At 44.4% G+C, this 25,461-nt stretch overlaps 1 protein-coding gene across 2 annotated transcripts in view; it reads right to left on the bottom strand.

Annotated features, from left to right (window-relative positions):
* Nucleotides 1-25,461, bottom strand: part of LOC126470504 (proton myo-inositol cotransporter-like) — a 500,775-nt gene that overhangs the window by 143,277 nt on the left and 332,037 nt on the right. For both annotated transcript variants that reach the window (XR_007586223.1, XM_050098392.1), the window contains exon 3: nucleotides 15,555-15,683. Coding sequence is in view for 1 of the 2 variants with exons in the window: in XM_050098392.1 (XP_049954349.1) it covers nucleotides 15,555-15,683 (129 nt within the window). In the remaining variant the exon portion in view is untranslated. The remainder of the gene's footprint in view (nucleotides 1-15,554; nucleotides 15,684-25,461) is intronic.

The following is a 25,461-nucleotide window of genomic DNA, read 5'->3' as shown; positions in this document are numbered from 1 at the left end:
CATTTTGCCCATTAACCGTTCACCAGCATGCACTTGTGAAAAGACAGAACTATTTCAATTCTCAAATGTTTTTTCGACACTGATGAGACCTACGTTACTGGCATTAGGATAAGAAACTTATGAACCAAAACAAGGATCTCTGCAAGGGCGGTAGGGTAGCGCGACGACGGTAAGAGGTGCGGGGGTGAAAGGAAACGAAGAATGGGGTGGACAAAACCAAACAGGAGGGCGGCGGAAGGGAAAGAAGAGGGAGTGGCGGAAGGAGAGGAGGGCGGGAGGGATTAATAATCTAAGGAGTAGAGAGGCGAGAAAAAGGAACGTGACAAGAGAGACTAACAGTACTCCCCAACGAGCTTCTAGATCTGTGTTGCCTCTGGAAAGCTGCACGTCACGACTGAGTAATAATTCTGCGACATTACAATATAGTGTTGATTATATTTGTGGTTACCCCGCCTTATTACGATTCAGGCTCCCATCCAGACTGTGGTCACCGAGCTTCAGCGGCCGTGTTGCTGTGACTGTGTAATATTTCTGGCCTTGCTACCATCATATTGAGCTACAAGAAGCTCTTCTTAGAGCAGCTGAGAAGGTAGCAGTGACTAGATGACGTAATGTGGTGTGACGTACCAATGACGGATGGTTTGTTCGGTACGGGTATCGTGAGAAAGACCGCCTAAATTGCGGTCCTTCTCCGCTACTGGCTGCTGCGTTCGGAAGTTGCGCGCCAAAACGATGAACTTCTGTTATTAATATTAGAAAAATTAAACAGTGTATTTACTTGCATTTTACATTAAAGCATCTCTCAATAGCAGGCTATCATTCTATTATTTCAGAAGCGTTAATAACAAGCAGAATAATAAACAACTGGTAAACGAAAAGACGGAAGACGCACTTCGGAGATCTTGGGATCGCACCTAGCTTCGATGGCGGGCGACGAGGTTCGGCAGTCTGAAGACAGACGGTATCGGTTAAGGACTTAATTAGCAATCTCTGGTTATTTGGATGTATAACTGAGAACAATTTATAGTAATTACGCAAGTAATTGTTTTGTTTTTATGAAAGTGTGAATATTTGAACTTATTTGAGGTTCATAAAGTGGAATATAATTATGCAGTTTCTCGTATTCTGCTAATAAAAAGAGAGTGACATCCCGCATAAACAAACTAATTGAACATTTAATTATTTATACACTATCAGTTCCTCGCTACGAGAGTTTATTACAGCCTCAAGATAATGGATTCACGACCTAAGTCCTGTTTTCTGCGCAGGGGACAACTACAGAAGACTTTAGGTTGGTGACCATTAATTAAGACTTTAATGCATCCCACTCAGACGGTGGAAGCTAACAGGCACCTCGCGTATACTGCAATCTTAATACAAATCAGATCAGTGACACATCATCTGTAGTAACACAGAGGAGATATGAAGGAGAGAAATTTTTGAGGGGAGGGGTTTATCATACACAAGTATATATCCGCCTCTCTCTTTTTCTGCTTGACGTAACCGCCGCCGACTGTGCCAGAACTAGTAACATTGTCATCAAGCATACCACCATCCCAAATACAGAAGGCCGTCCTCGCCGTAGATCCCTTTGCCTACGCCAGCCAGGTACTATTTGATGCAACCAGGAAGCCATTCTTACTACGAACATTGCTAAAGAATTGTTTATGAATTGGAATTAATTGCGGCTGGACCTTTTTCTGTATTACGTCAACTAGGCTATTCTACAGTTGCTATTGCCAGTATATTTCGCTCAGCGCTGCAAATTTATTTTGTCTGGTTTTCAGTTAATCGTGTTACGCAGACACCACCACAACGCAGTGAGTTATGCATAGCTTATTTTACAAACTTTTCCAAAAGAACCATACCTGAGCGGTTCTAGGCGCTACAGTCTGGAATCGCGCGACCGCTACGGTCGCAGGTTCGAATCCTGCCTCGGGATTAGATGTGTGTGATGTCCTTAGGTTAGTTAGGTTTAAGTAGTTCTAAGTTCTAGAGGACTGATGACCTCAGATAAGTCCCATAGTGCTCAGAGCCATTTTTGAACCATAGCTACCACAACATGGAATACGTAACTATCATTCGCTCTTTGACTGTCAAAGCCTTTGGATTAATAACGACACAGGAACGGAAGAAACAACTTGTTCCATTATAGGTGTTCCAAGTGACCGCCACCTGCGGCTAAACATTGTCCGCTCAGCAGCGGAAACTACGGCGGTCAACGAATCTGCTGCATTACGCTTCTATGCTGTCTTGTTGGTAAGATTCGTTCCCCATGATCCCCCACAGGTTGGCATCTAGAAGCGTTAGATTTGGAGACAAATGTGGTTACTCAATAAATAAAACCTCTTTAGTTTATACTCAAGGCTTCCTCCTACAAAATTCTCTTTGTTCAAACTGAAACACAATCGCGTAGACATTCGAGTTTTCCAATATCATATGCAATGCCAGCAGTTGACTGACTGATGGGATCCATGTACGCCTCTTACAGAAAGAAAGAACATCATGCCCACCTTTTATAACTATTCAGATAAACTGTTGGATGACTGAAGTCTCCATGAACGACAGTATGTTTAGGGAAAAAGACACTAGCGAGATGAGATTTTCTCTGTAGTTTCGGTTACACCTGGATATAAGTCAGACGGTCGAAGGCGGACAACCTTTACAAGCTTATGTACACTCTTGATATTGCGTCTTGTCCTACTATCTAGCATGTAGCTTAAATTTTTATCTCGGAATATCTGAGTTTCTTGTCTACTAAGACCAATACACCATCTCCATTCCTCACTAGCCTATTCTTTAGATGCACACCTAGATTTGCCCCAAAAGCATCACTTCAGTCCATTTCGGATTTTAGCCAGTTTTAACTAGAATCATCTGAGCTGCACTGTTGTTCAGGAGTGCCTCAGCACCTGGCGTTTTGTTGCGAATGCTTCGGCAGTTGACTATAATTTTAGTAGTTTCATCTGCGCGTGATAATTCTTTGGATCATCCACCAATACTCTGAAGTCTCTTACAGCTGTCATTATTTGAACTGGATAAAGACTCGCGTTATGCAACAAAGAAAACCTTGTGTGCATTTTAGACACGATGGGCTAGCTCTGTATCAGCATCTGATGTGTAGAGCACCCCCATTCAAGGGCACCTACAGTTCTCACCTCCATGGCGCAAGTCTACCAAGTCGCAACCTACCTTGTTATAGAAAATTCACGGTTCAAGCCTTTCACTCGACTCGCAAACAGGGAAAGGACCACGATCAGTTCTGGTGATAATGCTGCAGATTGTGAGTTTGGCGGAAATTCTGTGAGCAAGGCTGGTCTTTTCAACCTTTTCTGCCAGTGACAGAAATGTTCCGAGTATGACCACAGAGCCCAGACTACAGGCATTACTCGTTCGCATGTGTGCCTCAATCACAGCTGCCTACACTCTTCTCTCTCAATGACTGGAAACAACAGCCTCTTTAACATGCCGAATGAAAGATCCAGGCATAAGTTATCCAATGGTTCAATGGTGAGTACAGCATGAGGCTACGGAGCGTAGTTGAACTGCTTAGTCGTCAAGTAACTCAAAACAGCGCTACAGTGCTAGTGGCGCTGATACAAAGAAGAGCAATGACAACGATGAACGAAGAAAACATTGCATTGTATCTACAACAACAGTTGCCAAATTTGACGTTTCGTCAGAAAGGAAGCCAAAGAATTTGGCAGAGTAAGAAAGAAGTGGCAGATGAAATATTAGCTTTCCTGCAAGATGGGTCAGTGGAATGCGTGGTGTCGTATATGCTCGACATCTACATCTACATTTATACTCCGCAAGCCACCCAACGGTGTGTGGCGGAGGGCACTTTACGTGCCACTGTCATTACCTCCCTTTCCTGTTCCGGTCGCGTATGGCTTTCGGGAAGAACGACTGCCGGAAAGCCTCCGTGCGCGCTCGAATCTCTCTAATTTTACATTCGTGATCTCCTCGGGAAATATAAGTAGGGTGAAGCAATATATTCGATACCTCGTCCAGAAACGCACCCTCTCGAAACCTGGACAGCAAGCTACACCGCCATGCAGAGTGCCTCTCTTGCAGAGTCTGCCACTTGAGTTTGCTAAACATCTCCGTAACGCTCTCATGCTTACCAAATAACCCTGTGACGAAACGCGCCGCTCTTCTTTGGATCTTCTCTATCTTCTCTGTCAACCCGACCTGGTACGGATCCCACACTGATGAGCAATACTCAAGTATAGGTCGAACGAGTGTTTTGTAAGCCACCTCCTTTGTTGATGGACTACATTTTCTAAGCACTCTCCCAATGAATCTCAACCTGGCACCCGCCTTACCAACAATTAATTTTATGCGATCATTCCACTTCAAATCGTTCCGCACGCATACTCCCAGATATTTTACAGAAGTAACTGCTACCAGTGTTTGTTCCGCTATCACATAACCATAGAATAGAGGATCATTCTTTCTATGAATTCGCAATACACTACATTTGTCTATGTTAGGGGTCAGTTGCCACTGCCTGCACCAAGTGCCTATCCGCTGCAGATCTTCCTGCATTTCGCTGCAATTTGCTAATGCTGCAACTTCTCTGTATACTACAGCATCATCGGCGAAAAGCCGTATGGAACTTCCGACACTATCTACTAGGTCATTTATATATATTGTGAAAAGAAATGGTCCCATAACACTATCCTGTGGCACGCCAGAGGTTACTTTAACGTCTGTAGACGTCTCTCCATTGACAACAACATGCTGTGTTCTGTTTGCTAAAAACTCTTCAATTCACACAGCTGGTCTGATATTCCATAGGCTCTTACTTTGTTTATCAGGCGACAGTGCGGAACTGTATCGAACGCCTTCCGGAAGTCAAGAAAAATAGCATCTACCTGGGAGCCTGTATCTAATATTTTCTGGGTCTCATGAACAAATAAAGCGAGTTGGGTCTCACACGATCGCTGTTTCCGGAATCCATGTTTATTCCTACAGAGTAGATTCTGGGTTTCCAGAAACGACATGATACGCGAGCAAAAAACATGTTCTAAAATTCTACAACAGATCGATGTCAGAGATATAGGCCTATAGTTTTGCGCATCTGCTCGACGACCCTTCTTGAAGACTGGGACTACCTGTGCTCTTTTCCAATCATTTGGGACCTTCCGTTCTTCTAGAGACTTGCGGTTCACGGCTGTTAGAAGGGGGCAAGTTCTTTTGCGTACTCTGTGTAGAATCGAATTGGTATCCCGTCAGGTCCAGTGGACTTTCCTCTGTTGAGTGATTTCAGTTGCTTTTCTATTCCTTGGACACTTATTTCCATGTCAGCCATTTTCTCGTTCGTGCGAGGATTTAGAGAAGGAACTGCAGTGCGGTCTTCCTCTGTGAAACATCTTTGGAAAAAGGTGTTTAGTGTTTCAGCTTTACGCGTGTCATCCTCTGTTTCAATGCCGTTATCCTCCCAGAGTGTCTGGATATGCTGTTTCGATCCACTTACTGATTTAACGGAAGACCATAACTTCCTAGGATTTTCTGTCAAGTCGGTAGATGGAATTTTACTTTCGAATTCACTGAACGCTTCACGCATAGCCTTCCTTACGCTAACTTTGACATCGTTTAGCTTCTGTTTGTCTGAGAGGTTTTCGCTGCGTTTAAACTTGCAGTGAAGCTCTCTTTGATTTCGCAGTAGTTTCCTAACTTTGTTGTTGAACCACGGTGGGTTTTTCCCGTCCCTCACAGTTTTACTCAGCACGTACCTGTCAAAATCGCATTTAACCTAGCTCGGTCGTTGAGTGTAACCTCCATTCATAATAATTCACAGGAACTATCCACTTCTATTTCACTACAGGATAAACTACTACTAACAGCGACAAACACGCCACCACCAGTTGCATGCAATCTATGCTTTCTAAACACCGTCTGTGCCTTTGTAAAAATTTCGGTAGAATTTCTCTGTGGCTTCAGCCAGCTTTCCGTACCTATAACGATTTCAGCTTCGGTGCTTTCTATCAGTGCTTGAAGTTCCGGTACTTTACCAACGCAGCTTCGACAGTTTACAATTGCAATACCGATTGCTGCTTGGTCCCTGCATGTCCTGACTTTGCCCCGCACCCTTTGAGGCTGTTGCCCTTTGTGTACTTGCCCGAAGCCATCTAACCTAAATAAAACCGCCCAGTCCACGCCACACAACCCCTGCTACCCGTGTAGCCGCCTGCTGAGTGTAGTGGACTCCTGACCTATCCAGCGGAACCCGAAACCCCACCACCCTATGGCGCAAGTCGAGGAATCTGCAGCGCACACGGTCGCAGAACCGTCTCAGCCTTTGATTCATACTCTCCACTCGGCTCTGTACCAAAGGTCCGCACTCGGCTCTGTACTAAAGGTCCGCAGTCAGTCCTGCCGACGATGCTGCACATGGTGAGCTCTGCTTTCATCCTGCTAGCGAGACTGGCAATCTTCACCAAATCAGATAGCCGCTGGAAGCCAGAGAGGATTTCCTCTGATCCATAGCGACACACATCATTGGTGCCAACATGAGCGACCACCTGCAGATGGGTGCACCCTGTACCCTTCATGGCATCCGGAAGGACCCTTTCCACATCTGCAATCACTCCTCCTGGTATGCACACGGAGTGCACATTGGTTTTCTTCCCCTCCCTTGCAGCCATATCCCTAAGGGGCCCCATTACGCGCCTGACGTTGGAGCTCCCAACTACCAGTAAGCCCATCCTCTGTGACCACCCGGATCTTGCAGACTGAGGGGCAACCTCTGGAACAGGACAAGCAGCCATGTCCGGCCGAAGATCAGTATCAGGCGGAGACAGAGCCTGCAACCGGTTCGTCAGACAAACTGGAGAGGCCTTCCGTTCAGCCCTCCGGAATGTGTTTCGCCCCCTGCCACACCTCGAGACGACCTCCCACTCTACCACAGGTGAGGGGTCAGCCTCAATGTGGGGAGTATCTCGGGCAGCCACAGCCGTAGTCCGATCGGGGGATGCGTGGGACGAGCTGGCCGTCCCCCACAAACCCCTGTCTGGACCCCCACAGTGATGCACATTAGCAACAGCCTCAAGCTGTGTGACCGAAGCCAACACTGCCTGAAGCTGGGAGCGAAGTGATGCGAACTCAGACCGCATCCGAACACAGCAGTCGCAGTCCTTATCCATGCTAAATACTGTTGTGCAAAGAACGACTGAAGTAATCTACAGAGAACATAAACAATTCGATACAAAATTTAAACGGTTATTAAAATACAAGACTGCCTAGTAAATGCAGTAATGCTGCTACTTGCGCACTGCTGACACACTGCTCGGCGGCAGAAGGCTAACTGTACTATCAGTAACGTACAAAGACTATTTGAAAGAAATAAACAAATGACAGACGACTACGCGACTTTACACGTCACAGATATTAAAATGCCAATCTGCCCCTGCTAATTACGAAACTACACAATGATTTGACGGATTTAACTAAACAAGTGCGCTAAGAACACTGTGCATACAACGTACATCAGGAGTAAAATGATAACGGTACGTGTTTAATAAGTGAAAATGACATTGTGTGTCGAGGTGTCGAGCCATGTAGGTCATCATCCTTGTCGGACAGGGAGCCACAGCTTCCGTCTCCAGTGAAATAAGGGCAATCGTCGTTCAAGGAGCGGTTACTGAACGTAAGTACGTTAATTGAAGATCGTCTGTGGCATGGAAAAAAAATATGAACAGATTTCGAATAAGCCAGCAGCAATATGACTGAGTAGTGCTTAAGAAAATCTACGGATATACAATGGAGGACAAGGCGCACTTGTTACAAAACCTGGTGTGTGCACGTTTCAGAGATGCTCGAAACAACTTTCAGGATGTGCACGATAGTGACCTACTACGTTATGCACATCAAACTGCGCGCTACATAGATTACACTGATTTCAAGGAAAGCAGTGAGTGGTTGCATAACTTCGAACTGTGCTGCGGAATTTGAAGACCTGAGATAACGAAATTTCAAACAAAGCGTCATCCTGATGCACAGCGAACTGCAGAATCGGCCCACAAATTTGTAGATGAGAAACAAACTTATCCCATTGTTAAGTAAGAGATTTGTTTTCAAATCCGACCAATCGAGGTTTGAAAAGGAAATGAATATGAGAGAAACGTTAGAAATTAGAGGTAACAAGATAGTTGTATCAAGATCAACTAATATCAGTGCCTTAACACATTCGTATACAATTATGCACTGTTGATTTGGATGATAAAGTGGCTGGGAAGTTACTTGTTGTGCTGTGTAACGTTTGAAGTGCTCTCCCCTTACGACTCTTTCTCGTGTGCGTGATCTTGCAAGGGCAGTAAGGAATATTTACGTCACAGAAAGCAAGAGTGGAAAAATGTGTGTAAGAGAACTATAAGTATGGTATGAGCATTGGTTTTGGCCAATAAATGGCTCTGAGCACTATGGGACTCAACTGCTTAGGTCATTAGTCCCCTAGAACTTAGAACTAGTTAAACCTAACTAACCTAAGGACATCACACACATCCATGCCCGAGGCAGGATTCGAACCTGCGACCGTAGCGGTCTCGCGGTTCCGGACTGCAGCGCCCAGAACCGCACGGCCACTTCGGCCGGCTTTTGGCCAATAGGTGGTCAAAATAACTTCCTTTTGCTTGATTCCTGGTCTGCGTACAAAAATCATATTCCTTTGGAGCAAACTACGTATTCTGAAACGTGCGTGACATTGCAGTTCATAAACGCGGAATCACTGGGCAAATTCAGCCTCTGGGTGTGAGTTATTAGCAGCTAGTATTTTTCCTCTCAGTTTCTAACACAACACTTTCAAATGAGCCTTACTAGAGATTGAACTTCCAACCTCGCACTCAAGGGGTTTCTTGTCAAAGTTCGTGTGTCATCGAACGCGGTTCTCAGTTCGCTGTCACTGCGATCTTATTTAAGACTGCTTTGGCAGTTTTTGTAGACTATTTTGGACACGTTTTCGACAGGCTGTGTGTTTAGCTTTGTACGACGACTTGACAGAATATGGTACGAACTGCGCTGTGTAACTATGTTTGCGTGCTCAGTAAAGAAGTGAAAACACAGTTGACCTCTTAGCAACAGATGAACCTGAGTTAATTACGAACATCAAAATGGATACAGGGATTAGTGAACACAGGGTTGTCGTAGAGATATTGAATATTGTAACCGCCAGATCCTCCAAAAATAAACTAAAAATATACAGATTCAAGAAAAGCAGATAAAAATTCCTGAGAGACAATCTCCATTCCTTCCAAATTAATAACGGAAGTTTAGACCAGATGTGGTTTGAATTCAAAGAAATACTATCGCCAGCAACAGAGATTTATACCAAATAAATTAACAAATGACGGATCTGATCCTCCCTGGTACACAAAACGGGTCACAACACTGTTGCAGAAACAAAGAAATAAACATGCCAAATTTAAACAGACGCAAAATCCCCGAGTTTGGCGATCTTTTACAGAAGCTCAAAATTTAGCGCGGACTTCAATGCGAGATGCTTATCATAGTTTCCACAATGAAACTTTGTCTCGAAATCTGGCAGAAAATCCAAAGAGATTCTGGTCGTATGTGAAGTATGTTACCGGTAAGAAGCAATCAATGCCTTGTCTGCGCGATAGAAGTAGATACTATCGAAGACGGCGCTACCAAAGCAGCGTTACTGAACACAGCCTTCCGAAAAGCCTTCACAAAGAAAGACGAAGTAAATATTCCAGAATTCGAATCGAGAACAGCTGCCAACATGAGTAACGTAGACGTAAATATCCTCGGAGTAGTGAAGCAACTTAAATCACTTAATAAAAGCAAGTCTTCTGGTGCAGACTGTATACAAATTAGGTTGCTTTCAGAATATGCCGATGCATTAGCTCCATACTTAACAATCATATACAACCGTTCGCTCGACGAAAGATCTGTACGCACAGACTGGAAAGTTGCACAGGTCACACCAATATTCAAGAAAGGTAGTAGGAGTAATCCACTTAATTACAGGCCCCTATCATTAACGTCAATATGCAGCAGGATTTTGGAACATATATTGTGTTCGAACATTACGTATTACCTCGAAGAAAACTGTCTGACACACAGTCACCGTATTTCTGAATTTCCGGGAGGCTTTTGACATTGTACCACAAAGCGGCTAGTAGTGAAATTGCGTGCTTATGGAATATCGTCTTAGTTATGTGACTGGATTTGTGATTTTCTGTCAGAGAGGTCACAGTTCGTAGTAATTAACGGAAAGCTATCGAGTAAAACAGAAGTGATATCTGGCGTTCCCCAAGGTAGTGTTATAAGCCCTTTGCTGTTCCTTATGTATGTAAACGATTTGGGATGCAACCTGAGCAGCCGTCTTAGGTTGTTTGCAGATGACGCTGTCGTTTATCGACTACTGAAGTCATCAGAATAGCGAAACAAATTGAGAAAGATTTAGAAAAGATATATGAATGGTGCGAAAATTGGCAGTTGACCCTACATAACGAGAAGTGTGAGGTCATCCACATGAGTGCTATAAGGAATTCGTTAAACTTCGGTTACACGATAAATCAGTCAAATCTATAGGCCGTAAATTCGACTAAATGCCTAGGAATTACAATTACGAAAAAGTTAAATTGGAAAGAAGACAAAGCAAATGTTGGGTGCTGGGGGGGGGGGGGGGGGGAGGCTCACCAAAGACTGCGTTTTATTAGCAGGCCCCGTCTGTCCTGTTTTAGAATACTGCTGCGCGTTGTGGGATGCTTACCAGATAGGACTGATGGAGTACATCGAGAAAGTTCAAAGAAGGGCAGCACGTTTTGTATTATCGCGAAATGTGGGAGAGAGTCATTGAAATGGTACAGGATTTGGCCTGGACATCATTAACATAAAGGCGTTTTTCGTTGCGACGGAATCTTCTCACGAAATTCCAATTACCCATTTTCTCTTTCGAAAGCGGAAATATTTTGTTGACGCCGACCTACATAGGGAGAAACGACCACCGCTATAAAGTAAGGGAAATCGGAGCTCTTACGGAAAGATATAGGTGTTCGTTCTTTCCGCGCGCTATACGAGATTGGAACAATAGAGAATTGTGAAGGTGGTTCGATGAAACCTCTGCCAGGCACTTAAGTGCGATTTGCAGAGTATACATGTAGATGTAGATGTTCCTGAGGATTTCGCAGTTCGTAACACTGCCTCTCTGTACCGAGCCTCAAGACATGCCACTGAGACACCACTCACAGTCATTTTGGTTAGTCACAGACACTATACATTGTGTAGAGGACACAGTATACACTAAGAGACGATACACCGTCCGATCAAAGAGTTCCGAGCCTAGTTTTATTCCTGGCGCACAAGTGACGTCAGCGCAGTAACCACGGTGGCAGCTTGAATTAACAACTGTAAACGCCAGATGTGCATCCGACCAGTCAATTGTAAGCAGGCAGTGTGAAGTAGTGGACGTGCGAGTGTAGCGTGCCAACGTCGTCATCTTGTAACGAATCGCAATTGACCAATAAATGGTCATGACTGTCTCTAGAGTGTTTTTAAGAGGAGAGAAGTGTGTGCAAGGTTTGTCCCGTACACCTTGACAGCCGAACAAAACAACGACGTGTAGACAAGTGCCACGACTAATTGAAATGCAAAATGCGGAAAATTCTTTACTAGAAACAATGAATACGGGTGACGAACTTCGTGTTATCAATACGAACATATCACAAAACGATAAAGCGCAGAAATTCACAAGAACGATCAACGATTTGACTACATAACCGACATTCAAGCCCATGACGCTCACGTTGAACAATATCCAAAAGAAGGACTTTTCTGACAGTTTCACATTGCTGTATGAAAGTTCTGTGCATTTTATTCCAGTGAGGGGAGACACCTGAAGCATTAAAACCATGTTAATTTCACTCTACTTTTTATCTTTCATTGATCAGTCTCAAAAACGTTTGGAACTGACGAGGTAGATTCGGCATTTGTTAGACGCTGGCCACAAACAAATGAGGAAAGGGACGTATCCGCAGTATTTAGGCAGCTGTAAAAAGGAGACAACTGATTCTGAGGTTCGATTTATTACAGAAACGTGGATCTTACACCTCATCCCAAAAAAGAAACAGCAGTAAGTGGAAGACAATAGATCTGCATTTCCTCAGAACGACAAAAACTAGCAAATATTTCACAAGTCTTTTGGACCAAATGGATAAAAATTACGCAAGACGGCGCCTGCATTGCAAAAGTAAAAACTAGCACATTTCTTCAGGGCAAGGAATCTACCCACAAGGCTGCTTTCGTATTTGAAGTGAGAACTGGTGAAAGATTCATGGTGTTTAGTATATTTAGCACTCTAGCACTTCCACATTAAACTATAGTTGTGGGTGGAAAATACACTAAAGGACTTATTAATGACAGGTTCTAGATTTAAAGGGACACGCATCTCAACTGGATGTAAGCGGACGCGATTTGAAGGAGCAGTAGTTATTACGAGCGGGTACGAGTCCAGATATCGATCTTATCTCAGGGTCACTGATAAGCACTTATGGTGACAGGTGACGCACTTGGGCAACTTTTATTCAAGATCACTCCCCACTCCTCTCCCTCCCAGGGACTTTATCAATGTCATATAGGGAAATCTCAGTCCTCCCCACGCACCTTACGCAACTAACCTAGTTATATAACAGATCATGACGTAAATCGATATTGGTCACGTGGTACAAAATTGGTGGGAAACTCCAGAACCATTGGGAGCACATTAAATGGCGACAAAGTGTCGCCCTCTTCCCTGGACCAATAAGATTCAAGTTCCACGTACTCTTTATCATCATTTACAAATAGTCCAATAGCGGAGGCCTCTTCATTCGATGTCTATGCATCACTGGGATAGTTTCAGGCTTGTTATAAACAAGTTCCACCCCCAAACTGAGAAATTGCTGGAGATCTCTGTAGTGGAAAATATATCGCTGCTTACTCCGTAGCATTGTCAACAGCTTCGGGAAGAAACCATTTCATGGGAGTAGGCGATTTAGACACAACGGCAAGCACTGTGTACATCACGCATATCCCTCACCAAAATCAGCAGCCATATCATGGATCTTTTCGCTCAGTCTCGTGATTTTTCTTTTGGAGATCCATCCGAACCATCCAAACAGTTGACTTTGTCGCATGACTTGCCCATAGAGGTTTTTATATCCAATTAGGGGATGTACCTGAAGGCGTCAGATGGTCTTTACTCCTCCTCGTTCGTTCACAGGTTATTCACCTTGATGTACCTGTGCATGCACCGGCGAAGTTCCTCGCGATTACCACGTTCAAAGAAAAAGCAGCATGTCAACATAAGCCAACAATTCGATGCTGATACGTGTTCCTAATACTGCGACACACGAAAGCCCTGACACGGTGTATAGAAGGTAGGAGCTAAGGAGTATGTGCTCAGGCATACACTCTACAATTTTTTGAAAATTTCTGCGAGCTGATGTACATCTGTGTTACGTATTATTTATCATATCCCATAAATCAGTGATACTAAACTCCTGCCAAACATTCAGCGCGTGCATGTACTCCGCATGCATTATGGCAATGACTGTGAGTTTACCATCCAACACTGTTATGTCGAGCAACGTTTTTTCCATTGAGTCTAAGTATTCATAAGGGAAGACTATCTTTTCCATCACAAGCTGAAACTTTGAATCATCAGGATCTGCAGCTCTGATGCATTGTCTTAGCAAGTTTCTGGAAAGACGCGTGCATGAAACTTAATGAATCCACGAAGCGGTGTGATATTTTTTGCTGATTCTCTAAGAAAAATAAATGTACTTTTTGGTAGTGTCATGAACGACACCGACGTGATCATTATTCAAACCGAAATCACCCAAACGTTCAACGAGAAAGTTACCATCATACCCGTTCAAATAGTGAAAGAAAACGGGTATGTGCACGACAGGTGGTATTTGAAGTTGCATGCATTGTGATCTACTTCGCACATCTTCCCCGTTAGATGCAAATGGTCTCAATGTGGAGTTTCCACTTGTTTATTCAAGAGGTGTGGGGAGTGACCTTGACTATAAATCACCCAAGTGTCCAAGTGTGTAACCTGACACCGGAAGCCGTCATCGGTGACTTTGAGATAATATCACCCACCTTTGTTAACTACTGTACCTTTAAATCCTGTTATCTTCAGACGAGTGTCCCTTTAAATTAGGAACCGGCCCTTAATAACTACTTACTAAGTGGCCAAAAGTCGTGGAAAGGTAACACATGATACTAATTGCAAGTCGCTCCTCTGCGAGACCTCAAAACTGCAGTAACACCGAGGAAGGGACACTACGAGTTTTTGGAATGGTTCAGGAGAAATTTTATCCACGCATCTTGCAGTGCTAAACACACCTCTTCTCGTATAGTTGACATTGGTTCATCGGGTATAAACGGGTATTGACGACATCCCATTAATGATTGAGTTAAGATCGGGTGACATGGAACGGTGGAAGGGGGAGGGGAGAAGATTTCATGGTGTAATTTCACTGGAGTATTCATCAAGCTATGTGCGACATCACGGTTATTTCGTTGCACGCATTCTCCTGTAGAAACACGGCAATTCCATTGAAGTACTCTGATACCAGAAAGGGATGCAGATTGTCTGCGAAAATGTCCACATAAGTCGGACCTGTCTTTGGTCCCTGAAGAGAGACTGTATGACCACAGCCCATACCTTAACTGATCACCCTCACTAAGCAGACAACATTGTTGGTATATAAGATCCATGGCATCAGGAGGCATACACCACACTCTTATGCGCTCATCAACTGGATTCGTCGAAACGTTCTACACGCCGACACTGTTCCATGGTCCAGTGAGGATGTTCGTTGAGCTGCATGTCGTGGTGTAAGCAAAGGGACATTGGTCGTCGGCTGATGCAGGCTTCGCGGAGCATTTGTCTCCGTACATTCCTGACAGAAATGGGATTCTGCAACAAAGTTGACTCGTGCCGTCGATCGCCTCAAATGGCTCTGCGGAGATGAGGTAAGGTCCTTTAGCAAACGCTTTTGATCGTCCTGAGCAGCAGTTTACACATGTCGAACCACTGTCCCCGCGATACTGAAGATTCACCTTACATGCCGTAGACCTCACAAACTAATTCATGTGCAGTTTGCAAAATACTGAGACCTGCTCGTCTTGTGTCGATCATCATCTCTCAGTAATAATCAGTTAAGTCGCAACGTACTCCTCTACTCATTCATTACACACTTGGCTCTAAGTGACAACACAAATATTTGTCCACACTCTCTTAGTCTGCATTCTAGCTTCAACATTGGGGCGTCATACACACGCATCTTCATATCGTACGACCCTTGCAGAGTTTAGTAAACACACACACACACACACACACACACACACACACACACACACACACACACACACACACAGTGACACTGTGTATTGATTCCTGACGATGCAATGTCAGCCGCAACCGGGTATTTCACAGATCTCCCCTCTCAGCCAATAAATAAGCATCTTTCACTGCGATGCTGAAAAATTTTCACCTAGCTCTCGTATACAAACAAAAGTTAAATTGTACTCACCGATTCCAATCCCCACAATAATTCTCCCAATGAGGAGCAGTTCCTTGCCGGGCGCTATACCCATGATCACAGAACCAGCCGTGAACACGAAACTTGCTACTAGGATTACTGGTTTCCTTCCCAATCGATCTGAAACAGAGAAAAATATAGAGGTTATTTAAAACCATAACATTAACTGTGATATGGATGCATTATGATTCATTAAAGGTTGCAGAGACCTGAACGTTAAAGCAAAGAGAGTGACCGCCATGCCTCTTGAAAGCAACGACGTAAGTCCTTTAGAATTCGGACATAGTTCTTTCCCGAATTCCCAGTCGGGAATCGAACCCGGGCCCTTAGGACTGACATTCTGTCGCGCTGACCACTCAGCTACCGGGGGCGGACAAGTTGGTCATTGAAGTTCATGAACGAATCCCGATCGGGTTTTTAGTAACTACTGAAATCTACAAAAATTTTTAAGAGCTTACAAATACAATGTCGGTCTATAAACGTCTTGCACAGTAGCCTCTTCGGCGGGAGTTAGGTCAATAATTTTCATTTGCAGATGCTCCTTCCTCCAAATTTTCCACTTATTGTCTGTACAACGAATAATCAGAACACTTCCGTTCTCGTAAATCGGGTTATTCGAGAAGATGCATCATATTATTACTTGCCAGAAATGTCTTTCAGAAAGTTTTAGGTTCATAACCTGTTTCGAAGTATATGACATGTCAAAATATCTTTTGTATTTTTTTTTTAATAACGTGCGTAACTGGTGACCAATGTAGCACTAATCTTTTACGACAAGTGTACGTAAATTCAGTGTGAATCCAGAATATACAGAAATTTACTAGATATATACAAGTACTTCGTGAAGCACAGGATAATTGTACGAAAAACACACAGCTACCTTAAAATAGTGTTAAACTTAATGAGTTGCAGCCACCGATTTAAAGGCTACGACCAACTTTTCGGTGACGTGGCCTACGCCGTTGAAATAAATGCGAAGTACACATTTAATTGCGAACTTGGCGGAAGTTCTCCAATTCTGTTAGCGCAGTCTATCTGACCTGAATTAAAGCGAGAACTCGTGTCCAACTTACATTCTTACAGTCTCACACCACGAAGGGAACTAATTTAATTAAGAACTACCAGTAGGCCCAATGAGGCGGGCAGACAAAAAAAGATTCCTTCTATAAATATTGACGTTATAATGCTCAGTCTACGCAATGACATTGTAGCTACTGCCACAGACGTTACTGTCATTTTCCCAAACTATTTGTTCAGACCATTGAAGTATTGATACAAACTTTTATAGTATCGCATAAATATTGGATTGTTCATACGAAGAGAAATACTAAACTAATACGGCCCATGTTATGCGGAGAGTAAATTTCAGAGTGCGCACAGTATCTTTCGAAACTTAGAGAGATGAAGACATAACAAGGAAAAAAGTTAACTCTATGTTGGCTCAGTGTTCGGAAAAATCAGTAGGTTCCTATCGGCAGCAGGGTATCTAGAGCATATGACTCCTACCAACAAAGTTAAAAGGCCTAAATATAATGTTAAAAACAACAAAGTCCTCAGAAAACCACGTGTCTACCGCATTTTTCACCAATGCCACATGTCTAATTTGGGACAGAATAGTCGAGAAGAGGTGTGAAAGGATGACTATGGTTCGACGTCCAGTCGACGTCAAGATCATTAGAGATGGATCTCAAGCTCGGATTTGGAAAAGAAATCGGCCGCGCCCTTTAAAAGCAATCGTCAGCATTCAGCTAAGCGGTTACTGAAAACCTAGATTTGGGTAGGCGGACAGGGATTCGAACCACCATCCTCTCGATTAAGAGTCCAATGTGTTGCCACCACGCTCTGAAGGAAACATCAGGACACACTCGACTGAAACAACCTAGTATATAAGCTATCGCCGATAAGAGAGATCAGTGCCGTCACCATTTCCATATGAGTGCAGTTCTGTGACGGGCGAAAATGATTAGGAAGGCCGAATGGAAAAGGAAAGCGAGATTGAGGCGGCGGCAGACGACGACGACAACTACGATAAGAAATGTTCAAAGGAACGGAAGGTTCTCCTCTTTAAATGAAACACACAAAAAGTTCGGGTTGCTTATCGATACAATACTGATAAGGAATGAAAGACCAAACGGGAAAATTTTAGAAGTTACAGCTGTGATGTGGATGGTAAATTGATACAGTAGAAATACATTGATGAAAAAAATTGCAGCACCAATATACAACGTAGAGTAATGAAAATTCGCGAATACATTTGTCTAGATAATATATTTAAGTGATTAACATTGCAAGAACACAGTTTAATGAAGCACGAGATAAGTCATTGCAAATGTGAAATGCTGGTACATTAATAACCAGCGTAACCCCCAGAATGTTGTATGCAAGAATGCAGACGTGCATGCATTGTGTTGTACAGTTGCCAGATATGTTTGTGGGATGGAGTTCCATGCCTTATGCACTTGGTCGGTCAATACAGGTACCGATAATGGTTCAAATGGCTCTGAGCACTATGGGACTTCACATCTGAGGCCATCAGTCCCCTAGACCTTAGAACTACTGAAACCTAACTAACCCAAGGACATCACACACATCCATGCCCGATGCAGGATTCGAACCTGCGACCGTAGCGGTCCCGCGGTTCCAGACTGAAGCGCCTAGAACCGCTCGGCCACGACGGCCGGCCTACCGATAACGCTGTTTGTGGATGACACTGGAACTGTCGGCGGATAATGTCCCATGTGTGCTCAATTGGGGAAAGATCTGATGATCGAGTAGACTAAGGCAACATGCTGAGACTTTGTAGAGCATGTTGCATTAGAACACGGTATGTGGGCGAGCGCTTTACTGCTGAAAAACACTCCCTGGAATGCTGTTCATGAATGGCAGCATAACAGGTCTAATCACTAGACTGACGTACAAATTTGCCACCATGGTACGTGGTACAACCAAGAGAGTGCTCCCGCTCACAGGAAACTGCATCCCAGACCATAACTCCAGGTGTTGGTCCAGTGTGTCTAGCACACAGACAGGCTGCTTGCAGGCCTTCTACTGGCCCCCTAACACGGCCATCACCGGCACCGAGGTAGAACTGGTTTTCATCGGAAATGATAACAGACCTCCACCCTGAACTCGAATGAGCTCTCGCTTGACACCACTGAAGTCGGAAATGGCAATGGTTTGGGGTTAGTGGAATGCACGCTACAGGGCGCCTGGTTCGGAGCTGTCCTTGAAATAATCGATATATAAAAGTTCATTGCCTCACTGTGGTGCCAACCGCTGCTCAGATTGCTGCTACAGCCACAGCTATACGCCTAACACGATGGTCTTCCCTCTCGGCAGTGCCACGTGGCTGTCCGGAGCCCAGTCTTCTTGCGACCTCACATTCTCGTGACCACTGTTGCCAGTAATTACGTACAGTGGCTAAATTCCTGCCAAGTCTTTCTGCAGTATCGCAGAAGGGACATTCACAGTCTCATAGTCAAAATACACGACCTCGTTCGAACTCAGTGATGTGCTGATAGTGGCGTCTTTATCGCATTAAAGGCATTCTTGACTACCAGCAACTCACGACGTTCACTCTCCAAGGTAACTAACGCTCACGACCGTTACAGTGTGTATTTAAAGCAAACGTGATTGGCACTAGTAGCGCCATTATGAGGATGCAACTCTTATGCGACTCTCGCGAAACTGGAGTGGACATCATCTTTCAGATGTAAAAGCACGTCTACCAACTTTGGTTTATGTCACATAACTCCTTGATGCTGTTATTTTTTCCATTAGTGTTTATTGTCTACAATGGCGGCAAAAGCCAATACGAATCTTTTGAATGTCATCTTTCTGCCGCACTGGCAAACGTTAGTAGATAATAATTACTTTTGCTTTGGATTTTCCACTACTGCATAGATTTTCCAGTTTAGTGATCATCAAGTGTCTCAAAAAAAAAAAAAAAAATAACTATAATGTAGTTGAAATACAAATACAAAACTACAATTGGTTATTAATGCGAAAAAAAAAATTAAATAAGAATGAAAAGTTTAACTCGTCAAATGCATACTCCCGGAAGAGCCAGAAAAAAATGCTATAAGCATGCATATTCAAATACAGAGATATGTAAACATGCACAATAAGGCGCTGTGGTCGGCAACTCCTATATAAGACAAAACGCGTTTGGCGCAGTTGTTAGATAGGTTACTGCTGCTACAATGACAGGTTATCAAGATTTGAGTGAGTTAGAACGTGGTGTCATAGTCGGCGCACGAGAGATGGGATACAAGATCTCCGAGGTAGCGATGAAGTGGGGATTTTCTCGTACGACCATTTCACGAGTGTACCGTGAATATCAGGATGACTGCACGACACAAAGCTTTAGGCCTCGCCTGGGCCCATCAACACCGACATTAGACTGTTGATGACTGAAAACATGTTGCCTGGTCGGATGAGCCTCCTTTCAGATTGTATCGAGTGGATAGGCGTGTACGGTTATGAAGACAATCTCATGAATCTACGGAGCCTTCATGTCAGCTGGGGACTGTTCAAGCTGGTGGAGGATCTGTAATTGTATGGGGCGTGTGGAATTGGAGTGATATGGGACCCCCTGATACGTCTAGATGCGACTCTGATAAGCATCCTGTCTGATCACCTGCATCCGTACATGTCCATTGTGCATTCCGACGGACTTGGGCAATTCCAGCAGTACAATGAGACACCCCACACGTTCAAAATTGTTACAGAGTGACTCCAGGAAAACTGAGTTTAAAGCCTTCCACTGGCCACCAAACTCCCCACACATGAACATTATTGAGCATATCTGGGATGCTTTGCAACGTGCTGTTCAGAAGCGATCTCCACGCTATCGTACTCTTACGGATTTATGGACAGCCCTGCAGGATTCGTGGCGTCCGTTCCTTCCAGCACTACTTCAGACATTAGTCGAGTCCATGCCACGTCGTGTTGGGGCACTTCTGCGTGCTCGCGGGGGCCCTACACAATATTAGGCAGGTGTACCAGTCTTTTGGCTCTTGAGTGTAAGTCAACCGTTTTATTTACACTGCTGGCCATTAAAACTGCTACACCACGAAGATGACGTGCTACAGACGCGAAATTTTACCGACAGGAAGAAGATGCTGTGATATGCAAATGATTTGCTTTTCAGACCATTCACACAAGGCTGGCGCCAGTGGCGACACCTACAACGTGCTGACATGAGGAAAGTTTCTAACCGATTTCTCATACACAAACATCAGTTGACTGGCGTTGCCTGGTGAAACGTTGTTGTGCCTCGCGTAAGGAGGAGAAATTCGTACCAACACGTTTCCGACTTTGATAAAGGTCGGATTGTAGTCTATCGCGATTACGGTTTATCGTATCGCGACATTGCTGATCGCGTTGGTCGAGATCCAATGACTGTTAGCATAATATGGAAGCGGTGGGTTCAGGAGGGTAATACGGAACGCCGTGCTGGATCGCAACGGCCTCGTATCACTAGCAGTCGAGATGACAGGCATCTTATCCGCATGGCTGTAACGGATCGTGCAGCCACGTCCCGACCCCTGAGTCAACAGATGGGGACGTTTGCAAGACAACAACCATCTGCACGAACAGTTCGACGTCGTTTGCAGCAGCATGGACTATCAGCTCGGAGACAATGGCTGCGGTTACCCTTGACGCTGCATCACAGACAGGAGCACCTGTGATGGTGTGCTCAACGACGAGCCTGGGTGCACAAATGGCAAAACGTCATTTTTTCGGATGAATCCAGGTTCTGTTTACAGCATCATGATGGTCACATCCGTGTTTGGTGACATCGCGGTGAACGCACATTGGAAGCGTGTATTCGTCATCGCCATACTGGCTTATCACCCGGCGTGATGGTATGGGGTGCCATTGGTTACACGTCTCGGTCACCTCTTGTTCGCATTGACGGCACTCTGAACAGTGGACGGTACATTTCAGATGTGCTACGACCCGTAGCTCTACCCTTCATTCGATCCCTGTGAAACCCTACATTTCAGCAGGATAATGCACGACGGCATGTTTTTGGATACAGAACATGTTCGACTGCTGCCCTGGCCAGCACATTCTCCAGATCTCTCACCAATTGAAAGCGTCTGGTCAATGGTGGCCGAGCAACTGGCTCGTCACAATACGCCAGTCACTACTCTTGATGAACCGTGGTATCGTGTTGAAAAATGTTCAAATGTGTGTGAAATCTTATGGGACTTAACTGCTAAGGTCATCAGTCCCTAAGCTTACACACTACTTAAACTAAATTATCCGAAGGACAAACACCCACACCAATGCCCGAGGGAGGACTCGAACCTTCGTCGGGACTAACCGCACAGTCCATGACTGCAGCGCGTCAGACCGCTCGGCTAACCCCTCGCGGCTATCGTGTTGAAGCTGCACGGGCAGCTGTACCTGTACACGCCATCCAAGCTCTGTTTGACTCAATGACCAGGCGTATCAAGGCAGTTATTACGGCCAGAGGTGGTTGTTCTGGGTACTGATTTCTCAGGATCCATGCACCCAAATTGGGTGAAAGTGTAATCACATGTCAGTTCTTGTATAATATATTTGTCCAATGAATACCCGTTTATCATCTGCATTTCTTCTTGGTGTAGCAATTTTAATGGTCAGTAGTGTATTTAATACAAACCACACAGTAAAGCCGTGTTAACACAGTGATATGCGTTTCGAGAATCAAGCTCTAGTCTTCTTGCTGTTCATGTTTAAATCATAAATCGCAGGTACGTGAGCAAGCGAAGTAGCAGTCATAAAATAATTTGCATAAAGAGCCGTCGTCTATCGCATCACACTACCCGCTCATTCACCAGAATACCTTAATCTCTCATGATTATGAGAGCGTGACTCTCGAAACATTGCCTCATTTTGTATCGTACGCTGAATCAATTTAACGTTCAAAGTTTGTTTATGTTTATGAGTGACAGAGAGACTTAACTGTTGCCCCCCCTCTTTCCCATAATGCAACCACAAGCCTCTCTTCTGTGTGTATCTATTACAACTGAAAATTCTGAATAATTCACGCCCAGAATGTTTTGATTCCATAAACGAAGCGTCACTTGTATACTTAAGGGCGTAGCTCACCTGCACAGCACAGTTCGAAAACACCCACGGTCTAACAAAGTACCGAAGCTTCATTTACTTCAAGATGGTTCCTCTAATCACTTTACTCCATAAGATACCATGGAGGAGCTGACGTAATATCGCGGGTAGATTTTTAAAGCAGTGAATTCTTCAACCTCAGTGTCTTAAGGAATATTTCTTTAGAATGCGTTGCAATTAAGAGCAATGTTCTATCAATGAACTAATTCCAGTCAAGGTCATGCCAGTTACTATTGAATTGCCGCTAATTTTCAATGTTCAAGAGAGCGCCACCGTTGAAAAAGAGGGAAGGGGTCCTCCAGAAATTCCTTGCATCCACACACCACTGAATTTCTCTTAACGTCAGGAACACTGAAGAGCCTCCTCAAAATGGTTCAAATGGCTCTGAGCACTATGGGACTTAACTGCCGAGGTCATCAGTCCCCTAATACTTAGAACTACTTAAACCTAAATAACCTAAGGACATCACACATATCCATGCCCGATGCAGGATTCGAACCTGCGACCGTAGCGGTCTCGCGGTTCCAGACTGTAGCGCCTAGAACCGCTCGGCCACCTCGTCCGGCGAGGCGCGTCCCCGTAAGAATTATGTTCAGTGTGAAGTGAATTCGAATTCCTTTTATAAAGCGGAAAGTGCAGTCGTGTTTGTAAAGTAGATGGCGTTAATGAAATGGAAGGACGACAAGGAGTTTAAAGCGAGCAGCCTATCAGCCGATTTCAAACGCTGACAATTACGGCAAGAATCCATTCCTCTTGACAACCACTTGTCAATAAATGCTCAAACGAGCAGAAATACACAAAAGTCGCAATGTTGCATAACGGCAAACAGTTCGTGTAAATATTGCGAGCAATCTTGTTGCTTTTGTGCCGAGGAAGTACACTCGTTGACGAGAAAACATTAATGCTGTGGAGTTTGTGTTGTGGTGGAACACTTCAGCAGTCCATATCTTGCACTGCATAAGAGGGACAGATATTCGAGAAAACATTAGTCTTCGTCTGAAGCTATTTAGAACCAATGCGTACCCATTAATAACTGTTTATGTATAGATTTGTACAGGATGCGCAATGGGCTTTGTACGAGTACGATAACGTTGAACATACATGAGAGGAGGGGGGAGGTATGTGCCTATGTGGAATTGCACAATAAACAGACGCAACCTCGACGCAGAACGCCAGATCTGTCGTCCACTGGAGTGCCGACTGGTCTGCTGGAATTGGCAAGCTCCCAATGTGTGCTACGGTTGACCTCGAGCACGCCGGAGAAAGTAGACGTCGCAGCTGTATACACTCTGTATTGCCGGCTTCCTGGAGCGTTCGTTCACATGGCTTACTGCTGCCGTTAGAGCATTGCAATATCTTTCATTGGAGCTCTTCGTTTCTCCTCTGCATGGTGCTACGTTCTACGCACGTTCTCTTGTCTCTAAAGAGAAGCTATTTCTTCACCGCCTTCCACGCGTCATTATAATCTAAGCTTAGCTGTTGACTGTCTGTGCTACGTCGGTAACATACCGACCGCCTCAAACTAGAAAGTACACTGTCTAAGAAAACAGTTAATCACGCAGGAAAAGAAGAGGAAACGAAATGAAACTTCAGGGGTTAAGACGTATGTGTTATTTCGAACCACATTTATAAACGACTTCGCAGTATGAGGCGACTTTGCAGCTCACAACTATTGTCACTAGTCCTTAATATTATGGAGACGGGAACTGGGACAGAAGTGCCGTCCGATATGGTTCCACAAGCCTTCTATTGGGGAGGATTCGGGTGACTTGGCAATACCTCAACATCACGCAGACAGTTCATGGAGATACGTGCCGGGTGTGGATGAGCATTACCTTGCTTAAAATTGAGACAATGGTATTGTCAAAGAGAATGAGACTCCATTCATCAGCAGCCCATGCTTCCCGATCACGGCAATACTCCAAACGCAGCCGTTTATGTAGTGCTCTGAACGTCTGCCTACGCATAGGACGGTAATTCAATAGTCCGGCTGTTGCTAGTCTCTGACCTTTAGTGCGGGATGACACAATATGTTGTAGCGAGTCAATTATCTGTTATCAGATGTGCTTGGTGCGCAATACGACTATCGTTCCTTGGGGGTGGTCGATCAGAAAGTTGACGACCAGTTTCCCTGCCCTCGCGTTCCCATGCAGTCTAACATCAGACCAGTGTCACATCCAAATGCCCCACATATCTGGATATCGGACGTTTCGACCGGCCGACCAAATGGAGACCCACAAGGAGGCACCTTTCTTCGTACGTGCACGAAGTTAACTTTGACATCCGATCAAATCTTCTGAGAGCTTCAGTTATTTTGTCAGGCAGTGTATTTGTTTTTCTAACCGAAATACAGGGAAGCTAAAAACATTACATAGACGGTAGATGACCGTAAACTAAGTACTCTGAGATGAGCAACCAATGGCCGGAAATAAGTATTTCAGGTGCAGTTACCTGTTGGAAATTGTTTACTGAGGGCAGACACTGGAACTTAACTCTGGAGCAGTCGAGGGCCTAAGGAGCTGGGCGAATCACGTCTCCCTAGTGGACGGTATAGTTCATCTGAGTAGCTCAACTGTTGTTTGAAGTATGTCTACTACGAGTATGTTCAGGGAGTAAATAAAAAGGGTGCAAGCACCTCCAAGGAAATCACTACTGGAGTGAGCATAGAATGCCAGTATAGAAACAAAAGGCATGACTATTTAGCTACAGAAAGAATACTAGATGAACAGCACAATTCAATTAACGCTAAGTGTTTGCGCCAACGATATATCCCAGT

Source organism: Schistocerca serialis, chromosome 3 (genome assembly GCF_023864345.2).
Source record: "Schistocerca serialis cubense isolate TAMUIC-IGC-003099 chromosome 3, iqSchSeri2.2, whole genome shotgun sequence".
Classification (NCBI taxonomy): Eukaryota; Metazoa; Arthropoda; class Insecta; order Orthoptera; family Acrididae; genus Schistocerca; species Schistocerca serialis.
Note: the sequence above shows the minus strand (reverse complement) of the source record. Positions and strands in the feature narration are given on the sequence as shown.